At 42.3% G+C, this 17,994-nt stretch overlaps 1 protein-coding gene across 1 annotated transcript; it reads right to left on the bottom strand.

Annotated features, from left to right (window-relative positions):
• Positions 1–4,714: 4,714 nt before the first annotated feature.
• On the bottom strand, positions 4,715–17,450 carry LOC136610815 (interleukin-1 beta-like). The gene is made up of 7 exons (XM_066590012.1): positions 17,363–17,450; positions 17,201–17,252; positions 16,104–16,152; positions 12,746–12,941; positions 10,588–10,758; positions 8,050–8,189; positions 4,715–5,412 (listed from the first exon to the last, which is right to left on the bottom strand). Exons 2-7 carry the CDS (start codon positions 17,242–17,244, stop codon positions 5,218–5,220), a joined length of 795 nt encoding a protein of 264 aa, XP_066446109.1. The 5' UTR covers positions 17,245–17,252; positions 17,363–17,450; the 3' UTR covers positions 4,715–5,217.
• Between the last annotated feature and the right edge of the window lie 544 nt (positions 17,451–17,994).

Below are 17,994 nucleotides of genomic sequence, written 5' to 3'. Positions count from 1 at the left end.
CTTCTCCGCATCGTCCCCCAGCGATGACGCGGAATATGGGACCTTTCCGACACGATCTCTCCTTAAGGCTCGCCACACTCTGGTGAGCGCCATATCAGGCCATGAATCCCGTCCGCATATCGTACTCCCCACCATGTGAAAGCCCCACGGATGCAAGGCGTTTTCATGTGACTCGCATCACTTCTGCATCACCTGACCTGCGGCAGAGCGCCCAGTAGTGGTTGCCGGATGAGGGATGTGAGCTGCGGTGAGGGCTCAGTATGGTGAGAGGAGCGGCGTTGCGGACTACAATCAGCTGCGGATCTGATACAGAAATGCTGTGGACTGTGCTGTGGATTTCGCAGCACTCCCGCCCTGTGTGAACATGCCCTAGCAGCTCCATTGTTCTGCCGCGGTAACATTGTGGCCTTGTGTCTATAGTCTCGGCATCCATCCCCGGACCTCATATTGGGGCAGGTTGACCACCACTCGTAGCCTTGACCTGGAAACACTCTTTCTTCACCGATGTCGGCAGCGGTTTCCTAACTGTGTTTCTCAAGGCTCGGTGATGTGAATCTTTGCTTCCATTTCTTCATTTAGTCTTAAGAAATAACCTGAACAGCATTCTGGGATAGAAGTCGGCTGAAGTAACTTCCTGCTGCCGGTCACTTCTATTTTCCCATGTATCTTGCTGCGGTCTTATTTTTCAGTTTGCTCTGCCTATATAGTTCTTGCTTCATGTTGCAGAAGTTGCAGAGTTGTAGCTTTTCAATTTCTTCACCTTTTTGAGGGTTTTCAGAGATTTTGCGCAATTTTTTTTTTTAACCACTAGAGCTGATATTGTTAATTTTATTACAGCATGTAATATAATGAACAAGCCACAGCCAAGGCTACGGACACAGCCAAGCCGTGAGCACAAGGACGGAATATTACGCATCCCTCGGCACTTAGCCACCATACGGTGACCCTCTTTGCCACTGTCTTTTGGTGGTATTCTCCGCTAAGAAGCGATACATCTAGCAGAGGATAGCTCTGTAGCAAGATGTCTTATGGAGCATGCATAATCTTTACACAAGGGTACTGAGACTGTTGAACCCCCCCAAAATTTAGTAACCACCCCACGCGGTGATTATCCCACCTCCTCTCATTTTTACAACCTGTACCTTTCTTAGGTCTCATGTCCACGGGCAGATTTTTGTTGCAGAATCCGAAGTGGGCAACAATAACCCTCCATAGCATGCTATGTAACAATTATTTTTCATGCACACAAGCGGAAACCAATTGCAGTTTCCGCTCGCGGATGAAAAATTGCAGCATGCTCCATGTTACTGCGGTTCCCATACGGGCGGCTTCCATTGAAGTCAATGGAAGCCGTTTGATCCGTGGGCCATTGACATTGTGGATGGGCCATGGATTTCCCCCGGAAAGCAGGAGTTTAACAAAACTATCTACTGCGCATGTGCACCGATGCGCCGGCCGGCTCTTCCACACACATCCATAGTACAGAAAAAAGAAGACACAGACAGGTATGCAGGGTCGGATTCCATGTGTGCCCGTGGACATGAGGCCTTACTCATTTTCTATAAATTTTTAGAACGCCTCTGCAATTACAATGAACTTTGTGTATTTGGCAATAATACTAAATTTGAAGCTTGATTTGCTACAATGGAACCATTTTTCATAAATATTATTCTAAATGATGTTAATACGGGCAAAATGGCCTAGCTGAGTGCTATGCCCAGTCAGCTGTTTCCATCCCTGCCCAGAACCCACACAAGTCTTGCTAATAAGAGCTGAACAAACAAATGCTCAGCTGAGCACTTCAGCTTGTTCATTTTATGGATTAATGGGGGTCCCAACACCCGGACCTCCAACAATGAATACTTCTGATGTGAATATATGAGCCAAGAATGTTAGATTTAAAATGAGGCAAAAAGCGTGTCTGTCACTGCGATCAAACTGAAGCTACAGCCATATGAAGTAGGAGTGGTAATGCAGCAGTGCCAAAATAGTTTTCTGTTCATCTCTCAGGAACACAAAAAGAAAAATGATTTACTGGTTCTTAAAGTAGTTATGTCACTATGGGATTAAAACGACTGAGTTATGTACCAACTACAGTGGTACTTAAAAGATTGACAACCCTTCAGGATTCTCCATATCTCTTCTCATTTTTTACCTAAAAACTACACAGGTCTTATAAGTAGATGTTGTTGTTGTTAGCTGTTTAGTGATTCATGACCCTCTGCGACCCTAAAGGTGAGCTCCCTCCATGTTTTTCGGTTTTGCACTGCTTGTTTCAGTTGTGTGATATCCATGCCAGTATCAGCTCTGACAGTATTGGCCATCGTGTTCTTTGGCGGCCGGGTCTTCTTCTGCCACTTATCTGGCCAAGCATTATAGACTTTTCCAGCGGCTCTGCTCACATTACATGGACGGTGATTCTGAGCCCGGGTCATCTTCTCCTCCAGTGATATATCGGCTCTTATACGATTCAGGACTTCTCTATTTGTTACTCTCACCGTCCAGGGCATACACAGCAGCTCAAACGCATCAATCCTCCTATCAGCTTTTTTCACAGTCCAGCTCTCACATCCATACATGGCTCTGGGAAACACAGTGGTTTGCACTATCCTGCATTTAGTTGCTATGCCGATATCCCTCCAGATTTTGTCCATGTTTAGCATCGCTCTTCGCCCCAATGCTATCCTATGGTTTATCTCTGGCATAGATTTTCCAGCCTGGTTAATTTTTGAACCAAAGAAGCTGAAGTCTCACACACATTCTATGACCTCATTGTAGATTTTGTTTTGAATTTGGCCATTTTTCACAGTTGTCATAATTTTAGTCTTCTTTAAATTCAGGTAGAGACCCATTTTTTCACTTTGAGTTTTAATCTTCCATATCAGCGGCATTTTTTTTTCTTAGAGAAAAGTGGAAAAACCTGAAAGAAAATATAAGAATTTTGGTATCGTTGTAATCGTACCGACCCGCAAAATGTATTGTGCCATTTATGCTGCATGAGTAACGCTGTAAAAAAAAATACATGGCAGAATTGATGCGTTTTCTCTCCCTGCTGTCATAAAACAATAAGAAAAGTTTTACGATATAGTCTATGTACCTAAAAATGGCACCAAAAAAAACTACAGTTCGCCACGCAAAAAACAGGCCCTTATACGGCCGCGTCAACAAAAAAATAAAAAAATTTTGGCTTTTGAAAAATGGAGATGAAAATCTACCAAAAATCGTTGCGTCCTTAAGCCCAAAATAGGCCGTGTCCTTAAGGGGTTAACAGTCTTCGGTTTTCTCTGATGAATTTTTTGTTTCATAATGCGCCAAATGTTTTTCACAACGAACTGTGTTCACAATGATTTCTGGAAGAATTCCTGAGCCCATGCAGTGATTTGCATTACAGAATCATGACTGTTTTTAATGCAGTGCCGCCTGAGGGCCTGTAGATCTCAAGCATCCAATATTGACCGTCAGCTTTGTCCCTTGCACACATGTATTACTCAAGAATCTTTTTTGATATTATGTACTGTTGAGAACCATTTTTCTGAAAAAATTGTTCCACAATTTTTAGGTGCAGTTTTTCACAGATTGGTGACCCTCTAACCATGTTTACTTCTGAGAGACTCTGCCTCTTTAACGTGCTCTTTTTATACACACTCAAGTGACAATAGAAAATTTGGCACCCCAACTGTTTTTCATTAGTACCGCTTACTTTCCAATTTATAAATGAGTTCATTTTCATTTTTTTATGTGTTTTTTTTTGTTCTATAGGGAATAAAATATGATTATATGAAATCTCCAAATCATTGCATTCTGTTTTTCTTTACATTTATTTACATTTTACACATTATTTCAACTTTTTTGGAATTGGGTTTGTGAAAAACATAAATCTAAAACACATAACTCTAATATAAAACAATGTAATAAGTTAAATATAACATCCTGCATAATAAATATTCTTAATATTATTAAATATAGCTATAAATAACATACACTCTTCACTTAGTCAGGCCGCCTGCACACGGCAGAGTCAGATTCTGAACACGGAATCCCACAGTGGCATCCGGCCCTGACCGGGGCCAGCGACCCTGCGTACCTGCCAGTCGTCTTTGTTTTCTGTACTGTAGATGGTACAAACGGCTCGCCGTCAGACACGCGCAGTACAGATTCTCCCACACTGTTGCTAGGCGATGATGGTAGTGCGTGTGAGCTTTCCACAATGTTACTTGCGGAAGGGCGGCCACTTCAATGGAAGCAGTCCACACAGAATCCGTAGAAAAATAGAGCATGCTGCGATTTTTCCTCCGCGAGCGTAAATCGCAATTGATTTCCACTCGTGTGCAGAAAGAATAATTTTTTCTATAGCATGCTATGGACAGTATTTGCTGCAGAATCCAAGGGTGGATTCCGCAATGCAAATCTGCCCGTGTGCAGGCGTCCATACTCCTTGCATTATACCATATAGTTCCCAAATAGAGATGAGCGAACCTACTCGGCCACGCCCCTTTTTCGCCCGAGTGCTGCGATTTTCGAGTACTTCCGTACTCGGGCGAAAAGATTCGGGGGGCGCCATGGGTGAGTGGGGGGTTGCAGCGGGGAGTGGGGGGGGGGAGAGGGAGAGAGAGAGGGCTCCCCCCTGTTCCCCGCTGCTACCCCCCGCTTCACCACGCCTCCCCCGGCGCCCCCCGAATCTTTTCACCCGAGTATGGAAGTACTCGAAAATCGCGGTGCTTGATCGAGTAATTACTCGAAATGAGTACGTTCGCTCATCTCTATTCCCAAATAATACAATCAGACATAAAGCGTAAAAATAACACTCCCATACTGTTGCCTATATAACACTGTCCTATCCATAAACTAGATTTGGTGTTGCAGTGCAAGGTGCCCAAGTCATCAGAGCCAGTAGCAACTGTTCAGCCTTAGTGGTATGTATAGGTAGTGCACCCCTGAGGTTAGTCTTGCATGGCAAGGTAAGTGTTGTACTGACTGGTTGCACAATGACTCTTATGTGCTTGCTACTGTTATAGGGAATTGCCGCTGCATCTTATTCACACCTCATCTATATGTCCCTGTTTTGGCATAGATGTGGAGGGCCAAGTGTGACCCTAGTTAGGATGCAGGGGTCACAGAAGAAAAAGTTCAAGGAGATCTGAACTAAGAATAATTCCACTCTGTAAATAGTACATACATGTCCGCTTCTCAGACTTGTCAACTATTCACACTTGACAACTATGACACTTGGAAAGTCGTCAGAAACATTTGATCGTCCGGCCGTATCTGCAGCTTCTCGCGCTCCTCTGGAGATGTGCTTAAATAATAACCAGGAAAGGCTGCCGATTCAAAAGTGCTAAGATTACTTGAAATTCTGCAGTAGAAGATGAAGGGTAACAATTCGTTCTCCTTACTTTTTATGTCATCAACTTCCTAAATGAAAGACGCAAATGATAAGGTTAGGATTCAGGGAATACCATTTAGCATACATCAGAAAGTTAATGAGGATGTGTCATCTGACATGTCTGTTTTAGCAAAAAGAAAAAGGTTTGGTATCGTGTTAGCCAGAATGAAGTGTGAGAGAAACCACGTAATCTTGTAGATATGATACCTTTTAATGGCTAACAAAAATACATGATGTTACAGGGAGCTTTCGGGGATATCTCACCCCCTTCGTCAGGCTAATGAATGCAACTAGTTCGGATGGCACATAATTATAACATGCAGAGGGGAGGGGGACACATTCCTTTTGATCTAAATAAATGTTTACACACAGAAATTTGAGGCTGTTTTGCACTCAAAACTTAAAACAGACAAACAAAGTGGAGACGTAAATCATAAATCAGTCCACTGAGCTCAGGACAGTTTTATGATGTGTCTTATTTCTCCAGCAACATGCACTTATTTCTCCTTCAACCTGGAAGGAGATGCAGCACCACCTAGTGGATGGCAACATTATTACAAGTCGAGTTCTGAATTTTTATGAAGTTTTAAAGCAAAAAAAAAAGAAAAAAAATTATGATCATACCCTACACAAGAATGACCATCTGAAAACCATATTCCTAGACCCTCCCCTTCTGTGTTATAGGCAACCTCCTAATTAGAGGAACTGTAAAATCAGGAGTGCTTTGCCCTCTGACACACAAAAAGGAACATATCCCTGTAAGGTAAGGAGCTGTAAGACCTGCTCACATATACTGACTATGGACAGGATACAAATCCCCAACACACAGCAGGACTATAAGATCACAGGGACATTCACAAGTTCCACGTCTGATGAGGTGTACCTGATCCTGTGCAGTAAATGTCCTGTTGGGGGGCTTTATATCGGGGAAACAGGACAAAAACTGAGAGCCAGGATGAGATCTCATCGCCACTTAATTACAGAGGGAAAGACTGAACTACCTGTGGCAAAACATTTTTGTGGTCAGGGACACAGCATAGAGCAGATGAGAGTTATCATACTAAAGGGCAATTTCAAGTCGCAGCATCACAGAAGAATTTGGGAGTACACATTTATGGTCATGTTTGATACTCTCAAGAATGGAATGAACCTCAGCCCGCGATTCTTGCATAAGTGGAAAATATGAATGGTCTGAAGGCGGTCAAGAGGGATGTCCTCCTCCGTATCATAATTTTAAATAAAAATTTGCTTTAAAACTTCATAAAAATTCAGAACTTGACTTGTAATAATGTTTCCATTCACTAGGTGGTGCTGCATCTCCTTCCATGTGCAGGTTGAAGGAGAGATAAGACACATCATAAAACTGTCCTGAACTCAGTGGACTGATTTACGATGTATGGCTTAGCTCTGTTTGTCTGTTTTAAGTTTTGAGTTCAAAACAGTCTCAAATTTTTGTGTTGAACATTTATTTAGATCAAGAGGAGTGTGTCCGCCTCCCCTCTGCATCTGTATGTTATAATTATGTGCCATCCAAACTAGTTTCATTCAGCCTGACAAAGGCTGCGAGAAATTCCCGAAAGTTTGCTCAATCACACATATTTTAGCAATTCAGTAACAATGCTAGAACATTTTTTCTTAGAACTCTTGTGTTCTGCTTCTCAGTTATTCCTCCTGGAAATGTATGAATGGAGTGTGTCCTTACACGGTCTGGCTCTGTTTGGACAGTCATGTTTCTTGACTGAGAGGAGGAGCAAAAACAAGCCTGTATAGTAGGTAGGATTTCTTGTATAGTTCCCTGGTGCAAGCACCGAGTTGTGACTGGCTCCTGGGGTGACGTCACATTGTGACATTTTCTTGGCAAACTGTTTTTGTGGGTGGTTTGCCATTGCCTTCCCCAGTCATCTTTATCCCCCACCAAGCTGGGTACTCATACCGACCTCGGAAGGATGGAAGGCTGAGTCAACCTTGAGCAGGCTACCTGAACCATGTGGGGATTGAACCCACAATTAGGAATGCAGTCCTAAAATCGTGAGCGAGAGCTTAGGACTGCATTTTGCTGCCTTAATACTCTGCGCCAGACGAGGCTTTTGTATATGTAGCTACTTATGTTCAAATACTGTTCACCCAGACGAAGCATCATTTATTTACGAAGCTGATCATCAAGAGAGGTAGATGGTACCTAAAGGGTGGATTTTGAAGTAAGAATTTGCTTTTTTTTGGAAACTAGGTGACCATAAAGAGGTTTTCTGAGTTATTTTTTTGTAATAGACTGCAAACTACAGTAGTGTAGCATATAGTAAGCTTCAATGTTGCTTATTAAGCCCTGCTACATGCAGGGCTTAATAGGCATCCATGCGTGGCAGCACTGGGAACCTTCACTAGGCTTTGGGCTTACATGCTAACCTATTGGCACCCCAAAATTATGTCCCAAGCAGAGCGATGGGACGATGGAGGTGGTGTCTAAATAATTAACTGCCGTGATTGAAGCTAACTCCAATTGTGGCAGTTGCCGGCTGTTGTCAGCTGTCAAGCAGCTGATGGCCAATGGATATTGATCGGACTCAACTCCTTAGCTCATTTTATACATCCTTCATGATCGTATGGCGTGTATTTGCAAGTTGAGGTCAGGAATGGGATAAGAAGAAATCTATTCTAAGAATACTCACTGTGAGTCGGAGCACCCCACTTGTGACCCCTTCTTCTGCAGTGCAGCATAGATAGAGATTGTGGCCTACAATTCCCAATGTGACTGGACGTTTGTTGCTGTCAGGATGTGGTTCAATATAAGTATTCATGTTTATTTTTACTGCAAAGAAAGACATAGTGTGAACAATGCACTATTACTTTTACATGTTACATGCACAGCATAAAGAGAGCTGCACCTCTGACACTACTTTACCCAAAAATAACCAAACACTAGGTGCTTACCAAGCATGAATGGAGGTCATTTCAGAACCCATTCACGTAGGGACCTGTCAGCCCCGAGTTCTGGAGATTGGTGGAGGGCCCGACAGTTGTTTCCCCAATGATCAGCTAGTTATCCTCTATCCTGTGGATAGGTGGCAGCTTCTATTGGTGGTACAACTCCTTTAATCCCTTAGGCCTCATGTCCACGGGCAAAAAAAGAATTAAAATCCGCAGCGGATTTTAACTCTTCTCCTGCCCGTGGATCCGCATCCCATAGGGATGCATTGACCACCCACGGGTAGATAAATACCCGCGGATGGTCAATAAAAGTAATTTTTTAAAAATGGAGCATGAAAAAATCTGGACCATGCTCCATTTTCGTGCGGGTCTCCCGCGGGAACGGCTCCCACAGGCTTCTATTGAAGCCGTCCGGATCCGCGGGAGACCTAAAATAAGAATATACTCACCTGCTCCGGATCTTCCCTTCGCCGCGGCTTCATCTTCTCTCTCCGTCGCGGCTGGATCTTTTTTCTTCGGGCCGGCGCATGCGCGCGGCACGCAACCGACGTGCCATGCACATCCGCCGGGCCGAAGAAAGAAGATCCGGCCGCAACGGAGAGAAGATGAAGCCGCGGCGAAGGGAAGATCCGGAGCGTGCGAGAGGTGAGTTTATTCTTATTTTAAGCGCTCATGTCCGCAGGGCTGGAGGGACCCGCTACGGATTCTACATGGAGATTCCGTAGCGGGCCTGATTTTCCCCGTGGACATGAGGCCTAAAGGACCAAGGACAATAAATTTACGGCACTTGGTCCTGGGGAAAAAAGGATTAAAGCTCATGCAATCTAGCAGGAGAAGGTTAGGTCCTCAGCTGTGACTAATGGAGGAGAAGGCAGAAGCAGTTTTTAACGGTTTCCTCCTTCTTTCCACTACCACTGGAGGGGACGGACCCCTTTGAAACATAACTTTTATTCATTAATATCTAAAAAATATTTGGACCAAATGGGGTAGACAAACAAACAATGACGTGTATAGAGTGGATGATGAGAGAAGTGGTTATACATCCACCACTCTCTATAATGCTAGGATGGCTTACAATAGTATCTCCAGCACCAGTTGTGTCTTATATCAGATACTAGGAAACTATTAGTAGTCCACAAACACCCCTCTTGAAAAAAGACCTCTATAGAAGTGCATAACCAATCTGTCATGTGTTTGATGTATAAATGAGGTATCACTACAAAAGAGAATCCTTCATTAATCAAGTGAAGGAAATTCTTAATACCTTAAAAAGGAGGAGCGAAAAAGAAAAAATAGGTACTTATAAACTTCCTACATCAGATTAATTGCTAGAGTGAAAAATGGAAGGAGACACAGAGTATCTAAAATAAAATGGAATTCTCGTGAATGTGCAAAAATTAATCTTGCAAATGAATCTAAATGAAAGCATCTCTCATTAAATCTGTCCTCACCTGACTAACAGGAGTACGACTGCACCTAGCTTAAGACTTTACTGGATATCTGTGAACAATCTCACTCTAAAGTTCCTAATAGGCAGTAACCCCATAACCCCATAGAAAAAATAACAAACAAGGACTGACAGAGTCTCCAGCCTGGATGGTAGGCTGGAGAGCAATCCTAGCATTATAGAGAGTGGTGGATGTATAACCACTTCTCTCATCATCCACTCTATACACGTGATTGTTTGTTTGTCTACCCTATTTAGTCCAAATATATTTTAGATATTATTTAATAAAAGTTATGTTTTAAAGGGGTCCCCTTCAGTGATAGTGTTAATATTCCTTGGGACTCAATGAGTACTATGTTTTGAAGAGAGAAAGCGGAAGTAACACTTTTCCCGGGGATCACGTGACTGCCGGGTGACCCCTGCCACAGCAGAGCTGCAGGGTCCTAGCAGACCCTAATGAGCTCTGTTAGTAACTATTGTCACTGCAAGGGGATGTTTTCCCCTGTAACTGGGACGCCTTTGGATGCCCCAGCTGAAGTGGGAAAGTGAAATAAAAAAAGAAATGTGAATGATTACCAGAGGACCTATATCACATCATGATATAGATGTTAAAAGAAAAAATAGTTTCAAAAATCAGTAACAATGTAAGGTAAAATAAAATAAATAAATTAAATTTAAAAAAAAAAAAAAAAATTATATATATATATATATATATATATATATATGGGTAGTACCACTGCCCTGCAGCTTTTCTAAAGGTAAAGCTGCATTTACATGTTTATCCTCAATAATGATATTATTTGTAATGGTATTAGATGTTAATAAGACTTACATTCCAGCTGAACATTCTCCCCTTCTAAATATACGGCCACAATAGAATCATTGCCTTCCATTATTAAGGCTTTATCATTGGAGTCTCGAATATTGTGCTGTGATGTACTATTGTATGCGAACTTAAGTGGAGCCGCCTCTTTAATATCGACTCTACTTACGGTAACATTTTCTGTTAATAGAAGGAAAGCGGGTTAAACACGTCCTACTTAATAGTGACTTACAGGAAAACATCACCATAAACTAAAAATATGCCAAGAACTACCGGTAGCTAAAATCTCAGCAGAACTTGGCTGCCTTTTGGAGATTCCAACTCAGCTTTGCTTATTATAGTCTAGAAATTCACATCCTGGCTCGTTTCTAATGCTATCAGGGGCCACTATCCATCTTCCATGCTTTACACTGCAGCTCTCCTCTTAGAATTCTTGTATTGTAGCCATAATGTGAACCTGTGCATGGATAACACAATGTTCTTGAAGCCCTGGGATCCTGGGGTCATATCTGAATAAGGACACGTGTGTTTGTATGTTCTTCCCATGTCTAGGTGGGTTTCTACTCAACTTTTAATAAGGAAGGACAATGCTCGCTTGACTAATTGTCCTTAGCGAGTATGCTCGCTCATCTCTAGTTATAATGCAAATATAGAGTAATGATGTTGGCTGAGAACAGCTGAACAGGACAGTGCTTCCCCCGCCCTGCATGTCCAGCGCCTGTCCTGCTATATTCGGGTGCGTGTCCCCAGCAATACTGAAGAAGAAGCATTGCGTTGCTTCAAAATGCAGTTTTTAAGCTCATTCTACCAAATAAAAACTGAGAAATTTTAATGGCAAACACCTGTGTATGTGCATGTCTCTTTAAGGGTTGCGCCTTATTTCCAGCCTTTTGGTTTTATTACATTTGCTCCTCCCGTATATCCTTTTCAGCTGAATGTCAAATGCTATATACAGCCACTCCTCAAACTTTGGTATTTTGAGCCGGATCTGTGATGGAACCTCCAGCTTGAGGTTCCAGCGCAGATGTGAAACTGGCCTAATATATACATCTAAGGCCTCCTTCACATGAGCAACAAAGTCACGCGTTGCGACAATGCTACAAATCGCATGTATGTGAAGCCCATGCTTTCCTATGGGTTCCTTCACATTTGCGAGATTTTGTAGCATGCAACATTACAAGTCAAAAACCTTGCGGGTTTCACGATATGCACGCCAATTGCAAGGTTTTGTAGCCCATGTTTCCCTATGGAGCCTTCCTCTCCAAAAACATGATTTTCATGCGATGCAACTTTGACAGTAGGAAATCCTACTGTCAAAGCCCTAAACTAAGCCCTAGCTGAAGAAAAAAAAAATAAAATAATACATCACCTAAGAGGCGCTGTCATCTCCTGCGTGTGTCTCCCCTGAAGCTCCCCAGCACTTGCTTGAAGTCTTCTGTCAACCCTTCCTGGATTGCAGGATGAAAATCCCCGGCTGTGATTGGTTGATGAGTGCTGTGGCTCAGCCAATCAGATCCAGTGCTCGTTGAACCAATCACAGCCATTCAATGAATGAATGAATGGCTGTGATTGGTTCATTGAAAGCTGGCAATGATTGGCTAAGCCAGGGTGCTTGTGAACCAGTCACAGCCATCTCTTTCTGGATGCGGGAATTGTGATAAGCTAGGGCTTATTTTCGGTGTTGGGCTTATCTTTCAAGTCACAACCCTCATCCCCCCAAAAAATCCTCGCAGGTGGTGCTATAAAGTCGTGCAACTTTGTAGCACCACTTGCAACGGACTGCCAATGCGATATTGCTATGATTTTCTCGCGGTGATATCGTGTCGCCTGTGTGAAGAAGGCCTTAAGAACACCTTATAATGTATTCCCTTGTGGAGATTTTGTACAAAGCTATGTCGTTGTGGTAACTGCGATAGGTTGTATGTCAAATCTACCAATCTTTACAAGCGAGACAAAAAACATTCCCATTTTGCCTTCATCATCTTGATTCGTCCTATAGATAGAGAGGGAATTTGACGGTTTCTCATTGGTCTGTTAACATACGACATATTGCAGTGGGTGTAGTTCACGGGATTGGCCACCAGGGTGCAATAAACCAAAATTAGAATTTTATTTTTTTTTGACATATGACCTATTGCAGTTACTGTATATCATTAAATGGTCTTACCATTTCCTGGAGTCAGCAGGTCATCATCATAGATCAAACACTGACTTTTGGATCCTCCACTTTCCTTCAATGTTTCCGCAACTGCAGTGAACACTTTCTTGTATGAACGCACTAATTTTTCTGGTTTTCTTATGTCCAGCTTTATTTTGGGAAGACAAGTCACCCGGTTTTCATGGCAGTGTAAATGCTTACTGGCCTGTGGATTAAAATTAGATAGGGTTCTTACAGGGCTCTTTCATAAATCCTTCACCTTATATTATGTGCATCATGGGAATTGTAGTTAGATGTAATACACCCTGAAGACACAAGGCTGTAGTAGGTCCTCAGCCTATTGTGAGAGATGTATTAACCCCTTAAGGACACGGCCTATTTTCCCCCAAAGGACGCGCCAATTTTGGGGGCTTTTCATCTCCACTTTTCAAAAGCCATGACTTTTTAAATTTTCGGTTGACATGACCGTATGAGGGCTTGTTTTTTGCGTAGCAATTTGTAGTTTTTATTGGTACATTTTTTCGGGGTATGTATTATGTACTGTAAAACTTTTATAAATTTTTTTTGGAGGGCAGGGAGAGAAAAAACATCAATTTTGCAATTTTTTTCCCCAACAGCGTTAATCATGCAGCATAAGTGACATGCTAAGTTTTTTTTTCTGCGGTTTAGTACAATCACAATGATAAATTTATTAGTTTTTTCCACTTTTGAACAATAAAACCCCTTTTTTTTGGAAATTATTTTTTTCTTCTTTGTATACAAAGTCCCATGACTGTTTTGTTTTTCTATGGACGGAGCTCTGTATGGGCTTTTTTTTTTCGCATGACGAGCTGCAGTTTTGATTGTACCATCTTAAGGGTATATTTGGCTTTTTTGATCACTTGTATTACATTTTTTTGGGAGGCAAAGTGAACAAAATAAGCATTTTGCCTTTGTTTTTTTAGTTTTTTTTTTAAATAGTTTTTGCCATGCAGGATAAATAGTGTGTTCAATTTCTTGTACAGCTTATCACGGATACAATGATACCAAATATCTGGGATGCCGTCACAGAGGGAGCACGCTGTTCAACCCTTTTACATGCCACAATCTACATAGATCATGGAATATAGAGGGTTAACAATGGGGATCGCTGTTCTTATCAATCCTCGCTGTTGAAGTGGGAGGCCAACTATCAATCACAGCTGGCTCCTGCTTCAGGATGGCCATGCACAGAATGTAAGTGTTATGTTCGTGTGAGCTATTAAGGACGGGGCCAACACGAACGTGACCCAGAGACACGAGTCGGGGGGGGGGGGGGGGCTGGCCCTATGCTGCAGGGAGGATGACATGGCCCTACCTACTATGCAGGGCAATCGCCTCTATAAAGGCAGCCCCACGCCAGAACCTTGGCCCTGTTCTCCCTAACGGGGATACTCACATCCAGGCGGAACTGACAAAATGCACAACTCACCACACAACCTCACACTCCACAGCAGATGGTAACGCTGAATATAAAAGCGAGGTGTTAGTTCGTATATTGGCCAATGAACTTAAGCTGCAAGGCCCCTCATGTCTTGCAGTCCCTACTCTAGCAAGACACTAAACCGGCAGCACAAGACATTATTCACACAGCGACACACTAGGGTTAGCATGCCAGACACCCAACCACATATAACAGGACTGTGTCACTCCTCATGTCTAGCCACCTGCTCAGACATACAGAACATGACACTGTTCACACCATATACACCCTACAGGGCTATCCACACCTAATGTCTGGCCGCCAGCCAAACACTGGACACCAGTCACACAGCAAGCTGCACAAAACAGACACAAGTCACACAGCAAGATTGCTAATAGTAACCAATCAGATCGGATTTCATTTTTCAAAGGACCTCTGAGAGGTGGAATCTGATTGCTATGGACCACTTCTGTTCTTATCCTTTGCATTAGTTTTAATAAACCAGTGCCATGAATAGGCTACGGCTTCCCTTTCTATGCAAGGAAGTAAGGGACAATTCAAAGTTTTGCAGATCTTCTCTCACATCCCCTTTTAAAAGTGCTCGTATACATTTTAGAAAAGTTAGCAAACTCGCTAATTTTGTGTAATGCATAAAAGTACAAAGTCCTCCAATGAGTAAATAACAATAAGGGTGGAGCTGCTTCTGCTGCTGCTGTGCAGGAAAGATGGTTTTCCTTATAGGAAAAAATAAATGAAATAAACTGAGGTGCTGCCAGTCCACTAACGCCAAACTGTTAGTAATGGAGCGTATCAAATAGAAAGGAATTGTGGAAATTTGTGGAAATGGAGCCGCAACTCTCATGAAATGGTATTCAAGTAGGTAGTTTTACTCGGTTCTTCTTTGTTAAAGACTTACAAAACAGCCAATGTTTAACACATTTTGGGGACGCAGCCCCTTCCTCAGAAATGACAGTAATAGATGTTTCTCCTATCCTCGCTACCGTTCTCGAGAACAGTGGGTATACCAGAATGGTAGCGAGGATAGGAGAAACCTCTGCTATATATCCCGCACCCATTACAGCCATTTCTGAGGAAGCATTAAATATTGTCTGGGTTTTTTTTTACTTTTTAATAAAGAAGAACTGGGTAAAACTACCTACTTGAATACCGTTTCATGAGCCTTGCGCCTCCATGTCCACAAACGTTCACGATTCCTTTCTCTCCAAAACAAGAGGCACCATTCTCTGATCATAGATGCAAGTCCTGAAGAAGAACATCCCCCTATTAACTCAGAATATCCTAATAGAATATTTAGAAATAAGTGTTCCACACTAGACATCCCCTTCAACCCTTTCCAGTTTAGTGTTGGACCTCGTCCGACATTGAGATTGGCCTGCATAGCTCCCATGTCGGGTGAGGTTCGACAAATGCTTCTAACACCACGCAGGACAGCGCTCCAATTTCGAAGCGCTGTCCTGCATACTGTAATATACATTTGCAGACAAGCCTCCGACATCGGAGAGCTGTTCTGCATAGTGTTAGAAACATGCTATACACATATGTTATAGGATGCTTCTGTATGGCACTGTATTACAGAGATATATATCCATTATTAGAGAATTTATAAATGAATCAAGTCTTATTACATAAATGTATATTTTACATCAATATACATATATTTACAGGATTATTACTAATGATCTGGCCGATGTGAAACACTCATAACTCACAATTAAATTTCAAAAAGTTGCTAATAAAATCATCATGACGGGTCATTTTCATGTGTTTCTGTTGAGTATTTCCAAGGAATCCACAAAGTGCTTGCCCACCCAAAATAAATTACAGCTGGGGAGTGTGGGGGCGGCGGGGAAATTGGTTTGGAAAGGGTTAATACATTTATGAGAAACCTTGTCAAGTGTAATTTACCTTCATTTTGTTTGGGACGTCATTGGCATAAAATTCTTCGTCATTTTCACTAAACAAACAAAACAATGTAAATTTGTAATAGTGCAAAAGAAACAAAAAACATCCAATCCTTATTTATAAAATTATACATTATTACTAGAGATGAGCGAACATGCTCGGCCACGCCCCTTTTTCACCCGAATACCGCGATTTTCGAGTACTTCCGTATTCGGGCGAAAAAATTCAGGGGGCGCCGTGGGTGAGTGGAGGGTTGCAGCGGGGAGTGGGGGGGAGAGGGAGAGAGAGAGGGCTCCCCCCTGTTCCCCGCTGCTACCCCCCACTCACCCACGGCACCCCCCACCCCCCGGCGACCCCGAGTACCCCCTTTTAGCTGTGACACTTAAGTACATTTAACTGAATTTTGAGAAAATGTAAAATTTAGCATTTTTATGTAATTCATAATGAACCCATAATTCTTTTCATCGTAATGATGCACTGTTATGTATCTAATTGCAACCTGTGAATCTGATTGCTTCATTAACACCTTAAGAGGGTTTCCATAGGACAGGTCATCAATAGTAGATCAGTGGGGGTCCGCACATGGGACTCCCACCAATAAGATTTCTGAAGAGGCTGCAGTCCACAGCCTCTTCATACAGCTGATTGGCAGTGGTGCCAGGTCCTAAGGATAGGTCAGCCCCGGATAACCCCTTCTATAGCCAGTGATTGGCTGCAGTAGTCACATGTCCTGGTCAGCAGCAACCAGTAAGGACAGAGTGGTTGTGAAGCAATTTTAAGTTGTGTGAAAACCCCTTTTAATAACCCCTGCATCTTTTCAATACTAAGATCCTTTAAAGGGATTGTCTGGGACTTGAATTCAATGAGAGCTGTACCTGCACTAGCCAACTGGGCTGCTGCAATGTTGACACCGCTATCTACTTCCAGCACAAGTAATCAATAGCAGAAGTCCCACACGGCCCCTTTAAGGTATTCCTACGCTGCTCACAATCAGATTCATCAACAGCAGCTAACCTGCTTGTTTATGGTGTCCAATAAACTGAAAAGTAAGAAAGAGCCAAAATACATCTCTTCAAAGCTAGATGAATATAAAGTACTACCTGACATCCATAGGAAGATCACTTAAATCTGGAACTTCTGCCATTGCTGTATCTGTAGAGATAAAATATTTAGCAGATAATGTAATATGAGTCCATACGGCGTATATCAATATCTGCAAACATGGAATATTACGATGTCATTCATTAGTAATGAATCATTACCCCTCTTCAAGGGAAGCAAGTCCGGGAGGTGTTCTTATCTCCAGTCAGTAGAAATGTTATCAGTTTTACAACTAGCCTCTCTTTCCAGCCGGACAGCTTGTTTTATAGACAGCTCTTACGTAATGTAGGGTTTTTTTTTTTTGGCTTCCTCCCTTTACAAACACTCCCTTTTCTATATAATTATATGTCGTACACATATGGCTTGAATTTCAGGATGGGTAAAGAAGAATGGGAAATTCACAGTTTTGGGATCATTAGGGCTGCAGTTTTTACCCAACCCAAAAAACCTGTTTCAGGTGGAGTAAAGACGATTGTATTAAGACTCCAGCTTCATAGAAACGATGTTAAATGAAGTAGATGAACTCAGCATTTCGAATATATCTTCTTCAGAACTCAAATCTCTTAGTTCTGCTTACATATGGTATACTAGTGTTTGCTCTTGGCATTATCTATGGACTACTAGCTTCTGCTCTATTTCTATTACATTCTTGATTGTTGTCTGGTCCTTTTTTGCACATTTAACAGGATGTTCTGACACTGGGCAAAAGTAGCTGAGGGCAGGAAACGGTACAAAATAAACTTAAAGGGGTTGTCCCGCGGCAGCAAGTGGGTCTATACACTTCTGTATGGCC

Source organism: Eleutherodactylus coqui, chromosome 2, assembly GCF_035609145.1.
Source record: "Eleutherodactylus coqui strain aEleCoq1 chromosome 2, aEleCoq1.hap1, whole genome shotgun sequence".
Taxonomy (NCBI): Eukaryota; Metazoa; Chordata; class Amphibia; order Anura; family Eleutherodactylidae; genus Eleutherodactylus; species Eleutherodactylus coqui.
Note: the sequence above shows the minus strand (reverse complement) of the source record. Positions and strands in the feature narration are given on the sequence as shown.

Excerpts from the sequence above, each read along its gene's own strand:
- LOC136610815 (XM_066590012.1), bottom strand. The coding sequence starts at position 17,244 with ATGGCAGAAGTTCCAGATTTAAGTGATCTTCCTATGGATGTCAG. Across the intron at positions 12,942-16,103 it reads ACGTCCCAAACAAAATGAAG|GCCAGTAAGCATTTACACTG; the intron begins GTAAATTACACT and ends TTTAATCCACAG. Across the intron at positions 10,759-12,745 it reads CCTGCTGACTCCAGGAAATG|AAAATGTTACCGTAAGTAGA; the intron begins GTAAGACCATTT and ends TTCTATTAACAG.